The sequence below is a fragment of the Dermacentor variabilis genome, chromosome 8 (genome assembly GCF_050947875.1).
Source record: "Dermacentor variabilis isolate Ectoservices chromosome 8, ASM5094787v1, whole genome shotgun sequence".
Classification (NCBI taxonomy): Eukaryota; Metazoa; Arthropoda; class Arachnida; order Ixodida; family Ixodidae; genus Dermacentor; species Dermacentor variabilis.
The window spans coordinates 76745355-76767282 of NC_134575.1; the positions used below are offsets into that span (position 1 = coordinate 76745355).

General features: G+C 46.8%; 1 protein-coding gene across 1 annotated transcript in view; it reads right to left on the reverse strand.

Moving 5' to 3' along the window:
- Positions 1 to 21655, reverse strand: part of LOC142591444 (uncharacterized) — a 40950-nt gene extending 19295 nt beyond the window's left edge. Inside the window, exons 1-5 of the mRNA XM_075703773.1 lie at positions 21503 to 21655; positions 19775 to 19937; positions 15483 to 15650; positions 3033 to 3182; positions 624 to 773 (exon numbers count right to left, since the gene is read on the reverse strand). Of these exons, the coding sequence (XP_075559888.1) occupies positions 624 to 773; positions 3033 to 3182; positions 15483 to 15650; positions 19775 to 19937; positions 21503 to 21590 (719 nt within the window). The 5' untranslated portion in view covers positions 21591 to 21655. The remainder of the gene's footprint in view (positions 1 to 623; positions 774 to 3032; positions 3183 to 15482; positions 15651 to 19774; positions 19938 to 21502) is intronic.
- Positions 21656 to 21928: the final 273 nt, after the last annotated feature.

Below are 21928 nucleotides of genomic sequence, written 5' to 3' on the forward strand. Positions count from 1 at the left end.
GAAAGGCTTCTTGGCCCACTTCGCGTTCTGCGTATGTACCATTCTAGGACATCGTAATCATTACCGTAGGCCGATCATCTCAAATAGCAAGTTGCTGGCAAAATTTCAGCGTATGTGCGAAGCACTAAGTAGTTTTTTCGGGAATCTGGTGCTTAAGCTCGTAGTGTCTATTGTACACAATAAAGGCAACCGGAGTGATATCCTTGCTGGTGCTTGTATGTGCTTGCCGAACTTCTGAATGTGTTTCCAGTCATCTTAGATTTCTGTAGCACTTTGGTTTTCGGAATGTGCCGCTCCAATGGAGTAAAGGAAAATGAGTGCTTTTGTGACGTAGTGGTTAACGTATCGCGCTGCTAGGCTGGCGGGCCGAGTTTCGAACCCCTGTGCTGGATGCATGTTTCTTTTTTTTTAGGGTGACGGTAAATATATTTGGCAAGAACCGACAGACACAAGTACCACCGACCAAACCATGAGAAGAGCTGGAAAGAATACTCGTCCTTAAAAGGTAAAGGCTTATTGTTTGCCACGGACGTTGAAAGTGTAATCAGCACTGTGACGTTGGTTACGACAATACAATGTGAATCACTGCCCTGCCTGTCAGAGGACTGAAATGTGAGTCTTACCTCGTGGGGCTGGCTGATGTACAGTCAAACTCATTTTCGGCACAGTCACCGGAATCAGTCATGTAGTACCTCCCATTGATGCAGTCGCACTTGTTCCCAGGGGTACTGCACACCCTTGAGCCATGGGGACAGCTGCATTCAGCGCAAGTTCTGTGGGAAGAAAATGCAAAAGCTGTTGAATATATGGAGAGCAGAATACTTCAGCTGTGATAAAATTCGCATTTTGTGATAACTTCACCCAGTGTACTGTAGATTAGTTTGTCTGTCTCTTTGACAGTTGGTCCCTATTTAACCTCTTTCACACCAACTTTGGTCACGCGATAAATAAAGGTTCAAAGGCTAGACAGTCGGGACGCTTTGCTAAGGAACTGAGTTCGAAACTATTCATCGGGCCAAGTTTAGGCACGACGTACGTGATACTGCATCGTGTACATATGCGGTGAGTGAAGATGGCTAAGTGGACTAACTGGAATCTTGGATTATTGCTTACGTTTTTTAATAAAGAAAATCAAAGTGCCTTTGTGGCGCAATGGTTAAGCCATCATGCTGCTGGGCAGGCGTAGTTCCGCATCACGGCACTGGATGCGCTTTTTTGTTTTTACAGCGGAGTCGTATATGGCTAGGGCACCACAGAATTTTCATGTCCGCACACAAAAACTATCATAAACAATGGCTCATGGCGGCATAGGGCTAGGGTATAGAGTTTCATACAGTAATTACTAGAGAGAACTGTGGCGCTAGTGTCTACGGGAGCTGCAATAGGGGCGGTTCAGCGAGAGTGGGCATTGTGGGAACTACATGGATTTGCCTCTTTGTCCTTCTGGCTTCAGGCTGTTTCGTGACTTTGGAAAAACGTCAGTTTCAACAAAGGATTGCGTAATAAATAAATAAGTAACGATTATTAGAATTGTCCGAAGGCAGGAACTCTGACACAGAAGTCCGATGCTTAAAGCAATACGCCACGGACGCATGCATTGCAAGCGAAATAACACTCCCTTATGAATTTATTTTCGGCGAGCCATTGCCCTGAGACGCTTGGCGCATTTCGACTTGACCACGTCGATACGCTGAATCGTTTGAATTAGTAGCGATTGTGCGTGTTCGCAGCGTCTTCTACACTTCGAAATGTTTAGAGTGCTCTGAAATGGACGACAATGATGGCATATAAAGTGTAATAAACAAAGCCATGAGAACGTCTGAATCCACGAGCGCGAAGGTTCGACAAATCCATGTACTTCCTATCAATCCCATGGTGGTTGAACGAGTGTGGCGCCAGGGATCCCACTAGTAATTATTGCGGGAAACTAGATGGGCAGGGGTGTCATAAAATTTTATTGCCCGCACACGAAAACACGATACCCACGCAAGCACTCACACAATGGCTCATAGCTCAGTGAGGCAAAGACTACAAGCAGTCAGCAAAGTGAAGCGAACAGTGCTTACATTCTTCGGAATCACGCATAGAGTATGCAGAACGGCATGTCGAAAACTGTCATCGGCTGCCTCGGATAAAACAATGGTTGGTCTCGTCGGGGCTCTGCTGCGGCTCCGTAAAGAACCTTGTTGTTCGGTGTTTAGTAGGAGTTGCGATGGGGAGGCCACGCGTGGTTGGCACTGCCGAAGAGCAGCTCGCTTACGGAGCTCAACGGCGCGAACTTAGACGATAGCACGATCGCCGGTGGCATGGGGCAAACACCAACGGAGGGCGCGTCCGAAGGACCGACCGCAAGCGGCAGGCCAGATAGGGCGACGTGTTTCGCGAAACGGAGAATATGGCGAAGAAGTGCCAAAGCCTCTTCGATGTCGAAATGCGACGTTGAAAGATTCATGGCTACTCACTTCGCGTGGGTTAATTGCGATGACACATGACACTATCCCTCTGGTCATTGTCGGTGATTTCAATGTGGATGCGCCGAAACCAAAACAAAAAAGCAGTGCTTTGCGCGTTTCGTGTTGGACACATTTCGCTTGCGGTGCCACACCGATCCGGCCATGCCGACAACATAGCGGCGTACCTGCATCGATTTGACATTGTCAAAGAATGTGTCTGCAGTTGCGAGTATGCCGATCAGTGTAGGTATTAGCCACCAGAAATCCATTGTGACCGTCTTTACTAAATGACAATGCGTGATGCAATAAAGTCTTTACCGTTATGTTTAGAGCTCGGCCGGTCATCCACCTTTTTTATAGTGACGTTAAATGGTTTCGGCTAGAACCGACAGGCACAAATACCACCGACCAGTCCAGGCCGAACCATGCGAAGATATCGAAAGAAAACTCGATTTTAGCAGGTAAAGGTTTAATGTTTGCCATGGACGTTGAAAATGTAATCAGCACTGCGACGCTGGTTACAGCAGTACAACGTGAGTCGCTGCCTTGCCTGTCATAGGACTGAAATGTGAGTCTCACCTCGTGGGGCTGGGGAAAATACAGTCCTCCTCATTTCGGACGCATTCATCGGAATCAGGCAAGTAGTAGTTCCCATTGATGCAGCTGCACTTGCTCCAGGGGCTACCGCAGGTCCTTGAGCCATCGGGACAGGCGCATTTAGCGCAAGTTCTATGGGAAGAAAATGCAGAAATTGTTGCATAAACCGATAGCACAATACCTCAGCTGTAATAAAATTCGCATTTTGTGGTAACTTCAACCGGTGTAGTGTAGATTCGTCTGTCTCTCTGTATGTCAGTTGGTCCCTATCTAGCCTCTTACACGCCAGCTTTGGTTGCAGGTTAGACAATGGTCCAGTGGGTAGAGAATCGGGATGCTTTGCTAAAAAAAAACTGAGAAGCCACCCATCAAGCCAACCTCAGTCACTGGATACTTGATACTGCAATTTTTATATATGTGGTGAATGAAGACTATTAATTAGGCTAGTTGGAATCTTGGTTTGATCGTTACGTTTTTGGAGCCCCGCTGTTAGGCGCCCGTTACTACGGAGAACTTCGGCGTCGTACCTCGCAACCGAGCACATCGAAAGATGAAAGCGTATGCGGAGTGCAGCGGGGGATGGAAGACGCGAGAAGGAAAGCAGATTAGGAGATGCAGCGGAACCATGACCCGGAAGGCCGAAGAGGAGGGTATGGCGAAAGGGCTAGAGAAAAGGCGTAGTGCGGGACGGTGGCTACGAGATGGCGCCAGAGTAGCGTGCGTCGTCTGGCAGGTCTATAGGCGGTGGCTGCTGTGGATCGCGCCCACGCGTTACCTACGCGCTGGCTGTCGCGATCTCCAGATTAGCTAAGAAGTGGCGCCACACCTCCTTTCATTTGCAACGTCTCGCGCAAGATAGCTTGTTCGCGCCAGCCAATACATCGCGAAATGAAATGACAGATAGAGCTGCGCTCGAATTTCGCATTGGGGAGTATCGTAAACGTAGGTTAACTTTTTTTTTGTTCGCACTAGGGTAGTGGATTTCCTTCTTTTTGTCCCTTGTGTTTGCGCTGAATTTTCGTGATGATGTACACATGTGCTGTTTCATCAATGAACCTCTTTCACACTGACAAATGTCATTGTAGTTGCAGGACCGGGTAGGTACCACTGTTCAAAGAAACCCTTGGATGCCGACTTGGAGCACTAGGTATTTGTCAATCCGTCTGTGCTAGACTTCAACGACCCTCCTAGATGCCAGCTTGGGTCACCAGATGTGTGCCACTAGGTGTGCGCCGCGCTTCAACAAAAGTAGTGGTCGCCAACTTTTGTAGTAGATAAGTGCCACTAGGAATGCGCCGCCATACAAAGATGGAAACGATTCCATAAGTTCCCTCCATGCTGAGCGGAATCGAACCCACGTCCCAAGGGTTCCTCAAAGACAGCAAGCCGGCGCCCTAGCAGGCTGCGCCACAAACGTGCTGGTTATGTGCCCCTTTTCAACGAATGTTTTATGCGCCAATTCTTTAGTGAGCTGCGCCGAGAATGCACCGTGTGTGTGCCGCTCTTCAATGAACCTCTCGCTAATTAGGCTGGCCGAGTATGTGTCGCTGAGTGTTCGGTAAGCGAGGGAACGATTCTTAGCGCTCTCAGGCGCCGGCGCGCCACGCTTCTCGTCTTGGAGGCCACGCGCGGACCTATGCATGGGAAGTGCCGGTAGAAGGCGCAGCGTGGCCAGAACGAAGCGTGATAGCGTAGCCTGTTTGCAGCATAATGCTTTTCTCAGTGTTCGCTTGCACCGGCTCTCCATCGCAATTCGGAGACCGCGTGAAGGCTGTATGGCGGTGGCGCTAGATGGCGCCGAGTGTTCCTCAGTAAGCGTGAAAGAGGAACTCCGCTACAGTGCAGGCCCCATGCATAATTCGATTCGATGGTGGCCACACGTTGTATCGCTGTATTTATTCAGCTCTAAAAGCATTACTGTGGAGAGGAACCGAGAAATGGGTTCCACCGAATGTTCGTTACGCTAACTTCGGTAAATGGTCACGCGATGCTTTGTGCCGCTCTTCCTTGAAACTCGTTAGCGCCGCTTGTTATGTGGTGCTCTTCAATAAACCTTTTTCCTGGCAACCCTGGTCGCTGCGTAAGTACCGCTCTTCAGTGCCCCCCAAACATTTGGCAGAACGTATCTCACGATGACTTTCAATGGTAATACGTTAGCATTGAATCGATAGAGCGGCTCAACGTGCTGACGTCATTGAAACAAGTTATGTATGTAGCACATACTGCAGCAGGCCTCCTGTTTCGGCGTGCGTCTATTTGTCGTACAAAAATCCCTCACGTGATCTGATCCTAGGTGCCTAGGGACAGCATCGTTTAGGGATTTTTGAGAAGGCGCGATGCTGGCGCCGAGCGACGCCGTGTCGTGTTCGTCCTCGGCGTGATCGTTCTCTGGACCGCGCATTGTTCAACATTGCTCATGTGATCATGCGTGCGTTGCTTGTGTGGTGGTTGTAGGTTCTGTGTTACTTGGCGGAAAGTGTGAGTAGTGGCGGTGCGGCAGTGCGGCTTAGGCCTCGGTGAGCTCTGGAACTACAGAATCTGCGTTGTGTGACCCGTGCTTTCTAGAGAACCCGGCGGTGGTGACGATTGAAATATCGAAGTGGACTAGCGCCTCGGCAGCGAAGTTCAGCGAACCACGATGTGGCGTCGCCGTGTCCGACTTTGCTTAACGGACATCGAGGAATGTGCTGCTCGCTGCAAGTCATGTAAATGCAACTGCGTCGACAGCCCACTGTTCAGCGCTGAATGTGTGTTTGGTGTGCTGTGCTTGAAACGAGTGGTGCAGCCGTGCAGTGGGGGTGGCTGAGGAGCAGAGTGGCTTAAGGGCTCCGTTTGCGCGTTCACAGACATGTGCTTCCGTCTTGGTCTCATTAGCGGCTGGCGCGGGACTGTGGTGTGCTAGCTCCTTGCCTAGTATCATGTTTACGACGCTAACACACAGCATGTTCACGTTTTTCCGCGCTATATGTCATTTGCATGACGGCCGAGTTGAAAACGAGACATGTAGTGTTCGTTGCGTTTGTGTGTTGTAAATTACTTTCTATTGTGGAAGTTCTGGGAGGCTTATTACGCAAGGAGTGCGAACGTAAACATAAACACATGTGTGTCTGAAATTTTGAGTCACCCATAATACCTTTTACGACTGATAACTGGCCTACACGGCCTGTGTGAATCAGCTACCGTATGTTGCGACGCTCTTTCGTGTGGTAGAATGATGCATGGTGCGCGTTTATTTCTGTACTGTTGTAAAAACCATTTGTTTATTCACTCAATACAAATGTACAGCTTATTCGCCGCAGTACATTTTAGTTACGCGGTGAAGCATACTAAAAGTGGGAGGGGGCCGCTATCAGCCAGCATAGTATGTCCACTTCGGCGATCTGAGAGGCGGCGGGTGCGCGAGTGTGTAATTAAAGAACTCTTCTTATGTCCAGTGGCAGTGGAGATCATTAACTGTAGCACCAAAGTAGTGGACCACTACCAGAACAAAGGCATGTAGTATGCCCATCTCAATTCTTGTGCTTATGCCAGTCTTCTTTTTTACAGCAATAGCTGCTATGGGCGAACTCCCCTGGTTGTTCTGATGTTACTGGTGTTGTCACTGGAATTCCCGAATTTCTTGCTAGAATATTGCAAATAATGTTCTCATTGTGCTGCGAGGATTCAAACATATGATCAAAAGAGTAGCAGTCCACAATTCTACATTTCAGCCACTCTGCTGAAGGTTCAGTCGCGGTGAATACTGATCCCGGAGAGCGGGATCTAGCCAACAGGTGCCATGGTTGGCTAACACCTGCTCAATGTCTGCGTACTGTATATAGAGCTGGCATCCACACCTTCAAGTTCTTACACATCACCTTCCCACTTGTGAAGGCAGTCCTATGTTAAATTTTCTTCTTACATGTGATGACAATGATTCGGTGCACCTGCTTCATTAATCGTCTTCTAGTACTTGGCTTCTCAGATTTACTGGATGGAGCTGTGGGTGTCTTGTTTTCCTCAAGCAAAGCACAAGACCTAGCAATGGCTAGCCCAAATATAGATTTGAGAAAACCAAAACGAATTCAGCAGTAAGAAGCTAAAGGGTTGTTTTGGTGTAGATCAGTGGCTAAGTCCGGATATGAAAGAGGAGGAAGAAAAGCAGAGTCTTTCCACGTTAACTCTGTGAGGCACAACTCCCACAAATAAATACGACTCTTACTTATTTTACTTTTTTAAGGAGATTACCGACTTGCATTGGCAAGTGTTCACTTCAACAAACACTGCATGAAGTAAGCCTCCTGCGCATATTTCACCAGCTACTGCATCATTGTTTCCCATTATGAGTGAAACTGCAATGTTCTTTATGATACAAGTTGCCCAATTTTGTGTTTTGCAGTAAAATGTTAGCAGTGCTATTAAGGCACTTAAAACTCATGAATTGTAGTAGAGAGAAAAAAAAGTAAGAAAGCAGTGGCTTTTTGTGCGTAGACTATGCATACACCTGGCGCTCTTATGGTCATTTTTTTCCTATCCGCTAAACCATTCTAAACAAGAAAAGTTTATACACAATTAGTTTATACACAGACCACAACTAAACCACAGGTATCGTTGGTAAGCAAAGTATACTTTCTCGGTGACATTTTCTGCAGCCCTGCTATTGGGCTTTCCTTCCTTCCTTTTCAGCTGTGCAGGTTCATTAAGTGACGAGAGAGTTTGACAATTTTAATAATTGAGACAGCAAAACCCTTCTTGGTTTCAGACTGTGCACATTGCATTTTAAGGCGTGTTTTCTGTGTTTGTTGCTTTTTCTTTATGGGTAGGAGATGTCAACATTTTTTACACCATGTCAAGTATGTGGTGCTTGGATGGAGTCTTGCCCTTTCATTCTGTACAATATGATGTCGGTTTTTTGTGTCCAAGACCATTTAACAGCGCGATTGTAGCATTTTGCTAAGTTTTGCCTCTGTCTCCCAAGCTTGAAAGATTGCTACCCACTGCTAGTGGCATGATACATGTGACATTTCTTTTTCAATAAAAGGAAGTCTCACTTATCCTGTGCACTGGTTGTCTTTTGTCTCTTTGAATTGCAATTTGTTGCCTATATTTGCTCTTTTATTGCATTTCAGATTAGGAATGGCTATCATAATTGACATTTAACCATATTGCACACAATGCGGATGATGTGTAATAGCAATATATGGCCACCATAAATATAATAGAAGTTAATAATTCAAGAATAGTGCCGTTGCATGGTGGTGCAGCCATGAATTGTGGCTATAAGGTACCAGCGCTGTAGGTAGCAGTGCTTGTGCAGAATATAGTTCAACTCTACTACTTTGAAACATCATTGTTTTACCTGCATTTGCCTAGCTCCAGTTTCTGTGAACAACACACATCTGGTGGAAGAGTGGCTTGCACCTGCAGTTGGGTCCAATGAATGGCCAAATTTCTGCCCATTTTCATGTTATTAGCATATTAGTAAAGGCAGTCGTTTTTATAGTAGCCTGTTTGCCCAGTGTAGAAGTCGCTGCAGGGTGTCAGGATCTGATACACATCTTCAGCTTTGCAGGGGACACAGCATCTGGCACATAGTTTGTCACAGGTCATGTATTCGGGGCAAGATGAGTTTACTCACTAGCAAAGGAAGAACCAAGCTTGTTGGATATAAAGTAAACCGCCTGTACACTCAGTGGCCTTCATCTCGTGTGACACGTCGTTATAGCGACCCTTGTTTTAAGCAATTCTTGTCCAGCAGCGGTCGTTTGCTTTTGAAACACTCAGGATAGCTTTCAGCAAGCTGGACAGGAATAACACTGAAAAACCAGCAGATGTTAATTCTCGCACTTATCATGCGAAGCTTCGTACAGTATGATGAGGGCGTAAATAAATGAGGGTGTTCCTCAAGGCCTTGTAGCACATGTCACGAGTTTGGAGCAACATGATGTATAGCACTTTTTTGATTGCATGCTATAGGTTTAGCAGGTGTGGCCATGGTTGAAGTGCAGTGCAAGGTCAAGAAAACATATCTATGAGCAGCACCCTGGTAAAGGAGACTCTGGGAAAACTAGTGGGAAGCCTGTTGAACATCTGGTTGATGCACTTGCTGGCTCCATCAGGCAAAGTATGATAAAGAGAAGGAAGTCATCAACACATCAGAAGGTTTTTACATATAAACACTGTGCTAAGGTCATAACATGCCAACAAGACTTAGTGCGCAGGCTATGCACAACCAACTACATATGCCTTCTGTTCGGACATTGCTCATTGTAACTAACAAGGATGGAGTGGACAAAAAAAGAACAGCAGCTCCATTAATTTGGTTTCACTGGTATCAACAGTGTTTTGTAAGTGTACATTGCCATACTCCCCAATGCCTTCTTGGGTGACATCAGCAAGGACCAGCTTGAGGCAAGGGGTAATAGACGTCTTTACAAGCCAAAAATGCATGCATGCATGGAAAGCACACTGTGTCCAAAAAGCAGGCACTTCACAGGGGCACTGGAGAAGGAACAGGTTATTAACAGTGGGCAAAGACAAGCTACTAAACACCCAACACTGTTGCCATGTAACGACCTCTGAAACAATCCCTCTTAATGAGGAAATCATCTTTGTGTATCCATAAAGAGGGCAGACGGGCAAAGCCCCTTCAGTAATGCTGCCAGCTTCAAAAGCCCATTTTGCACATCTTGAATGCTTCCTTCTTAAGACTTTGCTGGGTGCAAGCACTCTACTGTCCAAAAGCTGTCATTGAGAGCACTGTTGGTTTGGTGGCAATAAAGTTCAGAAGCGATTGCAACAAACCTCCCGTCCTAGTTGGCCTGGATGCTCACCGTGCTTATGAAGCAGCACCATGAGGCAAGCAAGGTGAACTGATGCCTCCAAGCCCTTGTTCGTTTATCACACTGTTCTGTTAGTAACAACCACGAGACTTGAAACCAACAAGCTCAAGTTCTCCACTCGCATGGTTACTGTGGAGAATCCATAAAAAGCACAAAAACAGAAAACTCAAGGGAAAGGATAAAGCACCATTTAACACTTAGTATTGCTACAGCCCACCCACTTCTTTTATTTTGTCTGGTCGTGCTACATCTTTTTACTATAGATAGGCATGAACTTAGATGATGTTCCCAATCAGTGTCCAATTTTTATATACACTATGTGCTGGTTCAAAGAGGTTTGAAACACTGCAATGGAAGCTTCAAGTAGAAAAGGTGCCAGGAAGAAAAAAAGAAAGCTGTCTGCAACCATCTCGGCAACATCTTGTCCCTTTAATAAAAATTGTGCTTCCATATTAACTTGAGCACTCCAGTTTAGAGTAGAGTACCAGTGCATTTATGAACAATGAATCAATTCTCAAAGAGCATGTGCAGTCCAGCCAAAAGCAGGGGCAAGAATCCGCATTGTGCTCCTGCATTGAAGGTGAATAACACGTACCATAATGGTGAATGTGCTTTAGTAAGCTTCCCTGCAATATGAATTTGTAATGTACAAAGAATTGTCAATGAAGCTTACCACGAGCACAGATGCACTTGCAAATTATATCACAATTGAAGATAATGAGCAAACCTATGTGCCCTTTCCACTCTTAGTATGCTTTACAGCACGACGCTTATTTACACCCCTGTATTGCGGTGTAGCAAGCTACAAAAGAAACTTTGCATAATTAGGCTTTTTAGGATTCTTTCTCGCAATACACTAATATTTCGCGCTGAAGCCTAAGCAATGTACTGCGGTGAAGCATACTAAAAGTGAAAAGGGGCAAGAGTTCTTTAATCATACACTCGCGAACCCTCCGCCTCTCCCAAGTGGACATACTATGCTGGCTGATAGCAGCCCCCTCCCACTTTTAGTATGCTTCACCGCGTAACTAAAATGTACTGCGGCGAAGAAGCCGTACATTTGTATTGAGTGAATAAATAAATGGTGTTTACAACAGTACAGAAATAAACGCGCACCATGCATCATTCTACCACACGAAAGAGCGTCGCAACATACGGTAGCTGATTCACACAGGCCGTGTAGCCCACTTATCAGTCGTAAAGGGTATTATGGGTAATTCAAAATTTCAGACACACATGTGTTTATGTTTACGTTCGCACTCCTTGTGTAATAAGACTCCCAGAACTTCCACAATAGAAAGTAATTTACAACACACAAATGCAAATAACACAGACATATGTCTCGTTTTCAACTCGGCCGTCATGCAAATGACATATAGTGCGGAAAAACGTGAACATGCTGTGTGTTAGCGTGGTAAACCTTATACTAGGCAAGGAGCTAGCACACCACAGTCCCGCGCCAGCCACCTAATGAGACCAAGACGGAAGCACATGTCTGTGAACGCGCAAACGGAGCCCTTAAGCCACTCTGCTCCTCAGCCACCCCCACTGCACGGCTGCACCACTCGTTTCAAGCACAGCACACCAAACACACATTCAGCGCTGAACAGTGGGCTGTCGACGCAGTTGCATTTACATGACTTGCAGCGAGCAGCACATTCCTCGATGTCCGTTAAGCAAAGTCGGACACGGCGACGCCACATCGTGGTTCGCTGAACTTCGCTGCCGAGGCGCTAGGCCACTTCGATATTTCAATCGTCACCACCGCCGGGTTCTCTAGAAAGCACGGGTCACACAACGCAGATTCTGTAGTTCCAGAGCTCACCAAGGCCAAAGCCGCACTGCCGCACCGCCACTACTCACGGCTTTCCGCCAAGTAACACAGAACCTACAACCACCACACAAGCAACGCACGCACGATCACATGAGCAATGTTGAACAATGCGCGGTCCAGAGAACGATCACGCCGAGGACGAACACAACACGGCGTCGCTCGGCGCCAGCATCGCGCCTTCTCAAAAATCCCTAAACAATGCTGTCCCTAGGCATCTAGGATCAGGTCACGTGAGGGATTTTTGTACGACAATTAGACGCACGCCCTGTTTCGCGCTTTCCCCGAGAGCAGTCGGCGCCATAGAGGGGATCCGCAACGAAGCCTGCGCGTGGACTCTGGAACACATGACGCGCAAGTGCATGCGAACCACGGAGGAAGGAAAAACTGAGAGGCCTTGAGGGTAATGCTTGCTACGCTTACTGACGCCGGAAGTTAGCGTCGCTCCGTCATCTTGTCGGGGCAGAATCTCCGCTCTCTTTTACGTTTCTCTTCTTCGGTGCGCAACCATGTCGCGCTGTGCGGACGTGCGCGCGCCGTAGTGATGCGAACAACGAATCCAATCGCGGTGTATGCCGTGGCGATACCGTTGTCGAAGTCAATTCTCCCAAATATGGCGTTGAATGGAGTTCGGGATGAACTCCGCAAGATAGGCTGTGGGTCCAGTCCCCCGCTCTTTCTACCCGCTTTGCGGAAAATAAATCTTTGCGTTCTCACGGCACTGAACGACTGCACAGGCGATAACCGGCAGCACATTTTACGCACATCACGACCTACGGCTAGCCCATCTGCAGTTTCTGAGAACAAACACGTGAGCTGGGCGTGATTGATAGGAATCATTTTGTTTGACAAACAAGATTCGCGCGGCCGCGCACAGCGGAGATGTGACAAGCCACAGGCGCGCCGGCGAAAAGGCCGTTATGCGCTTAAATACAATGACTGCGGCCTGAGGTATATTGTTCGCACGGTAAGTGAATCTTCATGGAAGCAAAGTTTTCGCTGCGTGCCCAACAGTAAGCGCGTATGCGTGCGCCTAGCGCGTTGACCGGGCGTACGTGCGCCTATCAGCCGTTTGATGTGCGCGCAGGGTTACGTTCTTCTGTCGAGCCTTGTCGACTCGTGCACTGTAACCGCCAACCTTGACTTCCCTGCACCCGTTAAGCCCAAAGCTAAGGCATCTGCGGTAAAGAGGGTTCGTCCCTTAATTACCCAAAGCAGCCACTTCTTTTTCATCCTTCCACATGGCCTTTTTCATCCTTCCAGGCGTGCCACAAATGCGTCTTCAGCTGTCAAAAGCAGGGACACTGCGCAGCTGTCACTGACCCGCAACCCTTTTATCGTAGATATTCTGAAGCACAGCGGTTTCGGTCAGCGATGACGCTTTAGCACGAGTCTACCGAAGACGGAGAATGGCTTTCCAGATCGTCCGTGGCGTGGTGCTTGGGGTACGGCGTTTTCATAGAGTCTCTTGGAATAATTATTGTATGAAACTCTATGGGCGTTTCATGCGCGCTCGTTTTACGCTTTTTACATCTTCCAGTCTCACCTGGCCGCGACAACAGCCAGTATAGAGATCGGTCTATATAACATAGTGGAACAAAACACGGAGACTCAGTCATGCACACGACACCTTTGCCACAGTACGAGACCCACGAGGCAGCACACGCATGAGCACGCAACACCACAACAAAACCACCATTGTGGTCCGACAACATGGCCGCTACAGCGAAAAATACCGTTTGACTTCCTCCACACTCTTCTCCTAACGAGCGGAGGGGGTAAGGTCTGTTCTCAATTTTTTTTCTTCCTCCATGAAGCGAACGTCGATAAAGACGCCATGTGGCAACCCGGCTACACTATGCATCGTCTAGTGGTACTGCTGAGATCTGCGTACGTAACCTCGGAGACGTGATTCACGGCACGCCAGTGTGTGCGAGAGCTAAGAATGGCTTCCTTTCTTTATGTAGACCCGATGGACTAAGATCGGTGACCCAAGTTCCGGAAACGTTCGTTGAGAAGCGGCACACACCCCGTACATTCAATCGTGCAGCTCTATAAAGCGTTGGCATGAAATACTTTTATTGAAAAGTGGCACATAACAAGGAAATTTGTGGCACAGCCTGCTAAAGCGTTGGCTTTTTGCCCATGAAAAGCTTTTTCGTTTCCGCCGCGAATGGAATAAGTTTGTAGGATCTTTTTGTCATTTTAGTTTGGCACATTTGCAGTGGCACATTCCTAGTTACTAAGTTGGCATCCAATATGTTCATTGAAGAGGGCCACAGTCCAACTGGCACACATCAGTGACCCACGTCAGCGTCAGGGTGATTCGTTGGAAGCTAGCACAGACATGGTGAAACAGGCAGTGTTTTGTTGAACAGTGATACCTATGCAGTCCCGCAGCTACAGTGACCCATGTCAGCGTGAAAGAGGTTAAATTGAACGCAGCACATATCTACACATTGCCGCCTACACAGTGGCCGAAGTTGTTCCGGCGGTTGGTTTCGAACCTTTTCCCTCAGCACCGTTGCCCGGTGTGCTACCAATTTGACTTTGTACTATCCAGTAACCCAGGTAGGCGGGAAAGCGGTTACAAGCATACATGCATATGCGGGTAGATATACAGCTCGCGGAAAGTGCGTGACAAGCCCTAATAATTCTAACGCATAAAATTTTTTTTTATTTGTCTGGTGCCGGGCAGAATCGAACCCGCGTGATACATTTAAAAAAAAAGCTTGTCTCAACATCTATTCATGTATGTGCGACACGGTAACTTTGTAGCGGCTCCGCTAGATGGTACAAGGTGTCCAGAAAGGAGCGAGTTAGAGGAGCCCGGATGCATGCGCGCCCCATACATGACACCTTTCGGCGGTGACGGTGCGGCTTGTCGTTGCGTTCCATCGATGCTTTGACAGACGTTCGAAAAAATTTGCTGATATTAGTGGAGGAGCTTGTGAAGAAGAGAGATAGAGAAAAACTTAAAGAGGCCGCTAAAGTTGGGGTATAATGTATTTACTGATGTATCAAATTACCTTAATAAGCAGATGAAAAGTATTGTACCGGATACAATTATTCCGCTTGTATGTTGTATCTGTATCCCAAGTACCTATCGCTTCGTTATCTTGTCTCAGCGTCATGATACATTCGCAAATGAAATCTCCATAGCCCTGCACTGCAACAGTGACCGCCATCCGCGTCCATTGAAGACACAGATGTCAGTGTTCACCGAGCGCCCCTATTTGCTGTTCTGTTTGTTCAAATCTGCCTTTATTATATAGAGCGTGTTGCATTGCTGGCCCGATATGCTGTGGTGAACGTATGCAGGTGTATAGGTACATACCACTGTTGTACTCGTGCGTTACGAAGGAGTAGGTTTTCTTTTAACTTGGTTGCGCGAAAGGACGACCCCGTTCCACCGCCTTTGTAGCGGCGGTGAAAGCCAGATCACCACCGGCCACACCAAAAAACGGGCGAAAGAGCTCAAGAAAGCTATTCAAACCGATTTTTGTACAGGCATGGTGTTAGCATTATTTCAGAAAATGAGGAAACTACGAAAGCGCAATTTGTACACAGCGGAACAAGCTGCCATTGGTTGCATTCCATACATGTTCTTTCATGTACAACAGAAGAATATGATTCGAGGCTTAAGCCATCTGAAAAAAAAATGTGGGGTTCCAAGGTTTACCGTGCCCATTGCATTACTTCACAAGATTATATCTTATAAATGCTCGCAGAAGATAGGGCCTCAAAATTATTATCTCTGTGAGTGGAACACAGCCTTACCCTGTGTTGGAATAAGGCGGCCAGCACACGTTCATGTCACGAACACACTGATTACCACTGGCGGTGACGTATACGTTTCCGTCTCGGCACGTGCAGTCGCTGCCTATCAATTCACAGTGATCACTGCCACGTGAACACTGGCAAGACAAACAGCCCGGCTTGGAATTCCTGGAAAAAATAATCAGATAGCCAAATGGGGCCCTATTTATTTAAGCATGGTAAAATGCAAAGGCAGGGCTATTTATCTTCTTATACTCCTGGCATATTGCAATATATATTTAAACACTTCCTGTAAGTGCAGAATACGACGCGCAAAAAGACAGGTATGTACCCTTCAGAAAAATTGTGGAAAGTGATATGAAAAGCGTCACTATCTTCGGTCTAGGAGAAATGTCAGGGATATAATGACTTTTCATGTCAGTTCATAATGCCGACTTATGCCTTACGAATAGTCTAGAAGTTTGTTAGTGTAAGAATATTTTTAAAGCGTTAGCTTTTTCCTACATTGTTTCTTAGCCTCGCGGCTTTGTTGACATGGCTACCTCGCGCATTGTGGGGTTTTCCCATTGATGGAAGTACGCATGGCATCGCGTTCAGCTCCACCATCAAAGAAGAGAGTTCGGTCACGTGATGCAAAGCTCGGTTCCCTTGCACACCATCAGATGATGTAACATTTTACGCGCCAGAACTTCTTATGCAACAATCTATCGGGATGCATAAGAGGTTATATTCAGCATCATCATAGTCATCATAGTTTCAGGTTATCGCGATGGATACTGAATCAAAGGAGGGGTCAAGAAAATTAGCAATGAAGTACAGGGTAAGATAAAGTGTAAGTACAAACTCAGGGGTCAGCAGAACGATAGTCGGAGGAACAGATAGAGTAAATTTGCTGCAAATAATGGAAACATAAGAAATAAAAAGGACATGGAGATTTATTAAAACGGCCGGTGAAAAAGAAACTGGAAGCGGAAATCTGGAGTTTAACAGAATGGGCTCCAATTCGTAACCTGAGAACAGAAAGATATCGTAGAAAATATTCTGAACATAATTAGGCATGTGTCAGCTGCAGCAAAAGCCCGGAGAGAACTCGGTATATCGCAATGGCATCTAAAGGTATTCACCAGGCAAAACCCGTACATAACGGACACCTTACAGAAGTGCTGGATTTTGGGGTACACTGAGACATTAGCCGGTCAGCAGTAACAGTACAAATACATATAGATGTTTTAAAGACGAGAAAGAAGATTAGGAGGATGTACGACAGGTGTTGAACGGAAAAGCATGCACAGCAGACTCGATTAGCTCAAGCGGATAGGTGAGTATTTGTCACCGCCCCGTTTCGATGGGGATGCGAATAAATAGAATTATTATCACTGAGAGCTTTACCCACTATAGTACGAAGCTAATATGGCAACCTTGAAAAAGCCAACGGAAACCACGACAAAGAGGGGAAAGCGCGAGCTCGAGACGAACCTGCTTGGGAGCTCGAGGTTTCCGGAACGAACGAACGTACGTTTCAATTGTTGACTTCCTTTTACGTGTTTTTGTGATATGAGCGAATCTTCAATGTGGTTAAGTGCAGCCATATCGTATAGGACGTACGAGTGTACTATTTGTAACGCAGCTTCTCTTTTTTGTACCAGCTTTCTGCTGTACTGCTGCGGGCTGCTCCTTTTGTTACGGGAGCAGAGACCTCGTCAGGCAACCATGCCTTAGTCTCTGCCACCCGCAGCATGATGTGATTTTACAACAAATATAAAACCGACCGACCAACCGACCGACCGACCGACCGACCGCTGAGCTTGCGCTGAGCTTGCGCTATCGGGCCAGCCAAGGCGTCTACAGGTTCAACCTTAGACACGACACGGACCGAGCCGGCGCTACCAGACCAGCCGGGACGAGACTGGCATGTCTTACGGTAAACCTGCGTTCCGGCCATAGCTGTGATGCAGACCAGGCTGAACGGGTCGGTGCTGTTCCCGCGGTGAACGAGCGTTCGAGCCCAGCGGTACCAGACGGACTTCGTCGAGAGCGACAAGTTCGGGCGAGCCACGTGAAAAGGGACCGGCAAAACCTCCTGCTGGGGTCGTGGCCACGGTGCAGCATTGCTGACCGCGTGGGCCTACCGTGCTGTTGCGTGAGCAGTTCATCATCTGCCCGTTTGCTGGCTGTTTGTACGACGAAATCGTACAAACGAAGCTCCAAGTCTACACGCGCTGACACCTCCGACATCGTCAACTACTGTAAGTAGCCCTACGAAGATACGCAGACTCATCGTATTGTCAGGGAGACGCGCGCTGTGACAACTAGCGTGAGTCGTGGACTGCGTGGACCGTATATAAATAGTTCAGTGTCTTGTTAACTCATCATAATTGTAATTGTTGCCATCTGTCTGAAATAAATTGTTGTCCTGTCTACCACTTTGCTTCCTGCATCTGAGTCCCTGGTCCCACGAACTACCCCACCTACCAATGTTGCTGGCACAGTATTTGCACAGTACTTGTTTATATTCAACTGGTGATGACATTTCACGGGCTAGCAAATGTTAAAGGTAATCGCTTAACTCAAGACACACCTTCCTATACCGGAAGATTCTCGAGTGGTTCTATCTATTGTCTATGTTATCGCGGAGCTTTGTGTAATCAAATTCTGCAGACGATGGGAATACTGGTGTACATTCTAGTAGTTACACTAGCACCAGCGATTGCGCTGGACTATTCATTGACCTCTGTATAAATAGCTGACGCGTCTGATCTGCAGATCAGATTTCGACGATCGCCGACTGTGTTCACCGCTCTGCTTTGAGTGTCACTTTCTGTTGCGGGCAGAAGTTCACCCAATAGAAAGTTGACATTCAATGTAGCATACGCTAAAGGCGAAAGCCGGCGCACTCACGACACACTCAATAAATTACTTGACATTCTCATTCGAGTGCGTCGTTACTTCCTGTTACTTGATTTCTACCACCAAAGGTCGCGGCTTCGAGTGCCTTAATTAACTGTGCCTTAAAAACCTTAGCGTTAATTAACACCAAATGTCATGTGTTTGACTGCCTTCAGTGGTCGTGGGTTCATCCACTAATGCACCATGAATTTCGGTGGCACTGAATTTTGGGTTCAGCCAAAGGTCGAGGTTTCGACTGCCGTCAAAGGTCGTGCGCGCGAAGGCCTGAATTAACACCAAATGTCATGGGTTCGACTCCTACCAATGGTCGCAGGTGGCACCAGGAATTTTGGTGTCATTGAGTTTAGGTTCCATAGCGCCGGATATCGGATTTTTTGTCCGTTTAGTCGTCTAAGGCTTTCTTCGACTTGATAAGTTAGTTTTGCGATTCGCCGTTTTCCTATTGTCTTCTGCAATGCACTGCACTGCAACGCGACAGTATTGTGGAAGTTCTTCGCCGTCGCGACCACCAGCGCTCGCCTTTCGCTTCCGTTTTCCACCGCGTCGCGTTAACGAGATAGTGTTTCGCATCGTTTGGTCGGGAGCGCGCGCGGCGAGGTCTCGCTCCCGCGGTGTTAGCCCGGCAGCTGCCTCCACGGCGAGGTAAACTGGCTTTCCGGAGCAAGGGGCAATGATCCTCATGGCGAGGTAAACTGGCTTTCCGGAGCAAGGGGCAATGATCCTCATGGCGAGGTAAACTGGCTTTCCGGAGCAAGGGGCAATGACCCTCATGGCGAGGAAAACTGGCTTTCCGGAGCAAGGGGCAATGAACCCCACGGCGAGGTAAGCTGGCTTTCCGGAGCAAGGGCCAATGACCCTCATGGCGAGGGAAACTGGCTTTCCGGAGCAAGGGGCAAAGAACCCCACGGCGAGGCAAACTGGATTTCTGAAGAGCATCGGGGACAACGAAGTGACGGATGGTCGCAACAAGTAATTACACCGATATTTGGTTGGAGCAGATACTGAAATGGCGAAGCTGCCACGTGCGATGCTTTCGAATCTTTCCAACGCCGTTGACAAAAGTAGAACAAGTCAAATTTAACATTCACCGATTTATTTTGTAGTATTTCGGTTATCGTAAAAAAGATGTCTCTGCTCTCTCCTTCCGAAATTAAACTCACGCCGATAAGAATGTACGCCTTTCTTCGCGAGTGCTTTTTTGTGCGCAGGAAAGCTCTTACATTGCCACAAAAGGTAATCTTTGAGTAAAACTTATCAAGCACGTTTGTAGTAACAAACGCGGTTATAAAAACCCGCGTAAACGCGCCAACCGACCACATCACGGTTGCTGCAATGCAGGAAAACCTTTGCACAGGCAACTGCCGTATTAAAGAGACATCACTCACGTTCTATTGAGATGCAGGCCGCAGTCCTCAGCGTAGACGATGCAACCTCGTTTGTGGTCCAAGTACAGCCGTCCGTGTCTGCACACGCACTTGTCGGTTCCTAGTGCACATTTTGATCTGCCATTCTTACAGAAACAGAGAATGCAGGATGCACTCTGATCACCTGTAAATAACAAGCGTCACGCTTAAGGCGCGCACTCAGAACAGGCGTGATAAGCTAGCTGTTTTATAGCACCACATTTCATAAATGACAACTTGTCATTGGACAACAACCTTTGTTCGGTCGCTGGTTCGGCGCACATAGTCCTCCACTTGGCCTTGCTCGCAGTTCATTAGGCATGGCGAGTATGATGATCATTATGGTTGTAATTGTCATTAGCCTATTATGTGCGATGCTGCATTAAGGCCTAGCCCAATCGTATCATTTGGTTTACAGTATAGCGCTGGCGAGCAAGGACAGAGGTGAGTCGTAGGAGAATGATGCGCTCCCCTCTGTCCTTGTTCGCTAGCGCTGAGATGTTATCCAAGTTCGAATACTAAAACGCCCATCATACAGCCAGTGCTCCATCTAATCTCCAGTTACACGTATGCAGCGTTATGTGGCTACATCGGAATATTATACACGTAAAATTATTCATATCTCCGTGCACCAGTGGTTATTGTTACCAGGTGCACATGCTTTTCTTTTAAGGACGGCCTTCTGACTGCTAAGTAGCCACAAAACTTCACTTATACCCCCCAGAACATTGTACGACGTTGATTCCAATGTTTTAGACAGCTTCAAAGCGTGATGTCAGACTTTAACGAAAACATCGAAGCAGCACATTGAAAATATGTTCTGCACTAAACAAAGTGTAAAACAGCGTGGAAATCTTCCGGGTATGTATATAAGAGAATGAAGGCCATATGTACAGGTGGCTGTCATTTTCGCGCAAATGTATACTCCGAGGAAAAAAGATGCTATAGATTAATGACTTTAAAGCAAGAACAAGCCACATTTGGAGCATTACATTTCGAAATTGTCGCACAGTTGAGGAGAAGCATTCTATGTTTCGACGTAATGAAGGTAACTTTAATTTTCTCCAAATAATTTTCATGGCAGTGGTATTGAGTAAGATGAGGAATGAATAGGATCTTTGAAGATATTGCACGAAGTTATAACTAGAACGCTACCAAGGTAAAAAAACCCAACATCACAAAAAAAAAAGAATTTATCCCCGCAAGAGAACAGCAGGTATTTCTTACTGATCATGGATATTCCCCTTCACGCGCAAAGATTGAAGTCCCTCTTCACAACATACCTGGAGCCCTCGGTAGTTACTTCCTTGCTCTACATACTGAGCAAATACTGGCTCTAACGCAGTTTTAATTGCGCCTAGACATTGCAACGGTAAGCTATGTAAGCCTTCGAAGGTTTTGATTTTGTTTCCACTGCAAAGAATGAACGTTTCTACTGTCTATATTGAGATACCCTCTATGCCTGCAAGCTTTGTAGCGCTCTTGAGCACAGCTAATTCCGCAGCTGCTCGGTTCAGTAATTCAAACCACAGTGCGCTGCCCTTTAGCTCTGAACACATGCATGACCGAAATCCTTGTTCGCTTTGACGCTACCAGTGGGGCAGTAATGAAATGATATGCGACAGATACATTTCAAGGTGTAGATAACTAATTTTGAGCCAACACAAAACCAAGCCGTGCACAGGAAGCGTGATCACAAATAGCGCTCACCGTAAGCGATATCTGGAAGCGCTAGATTAAGTAAAACGCACAAGTACGCGCACAACGAAAAGTATTTCATAGTTAGTCCAATACGCATCCAGAGAAGTATTGACTGTATCTAAATTTTGGCTCATGAGAAGCATAGCAATTGACTTTAAAGACTTTTATGTTTTTTTATATTTCACTATAATAAGGAGCTACACAATAATAAAGCCTGGCGATGGGCGCCTGACAGTCTCTTTGAATGTGTGCCTCACAATACTGCCTTTCAAAGCAATTCCCTTTGTCCTAAGTAAATTTATATGATTCCATAGTTTAGACACGTTTTCAAAGCATATCTGGCTATAATTGCTTAGAAACAAAAGTACACGCCCAACTACACGCTAGCAGTTTCGCGTTAAAGATTTGTTTCAGGCGTTACAAGAAGAGATCGTA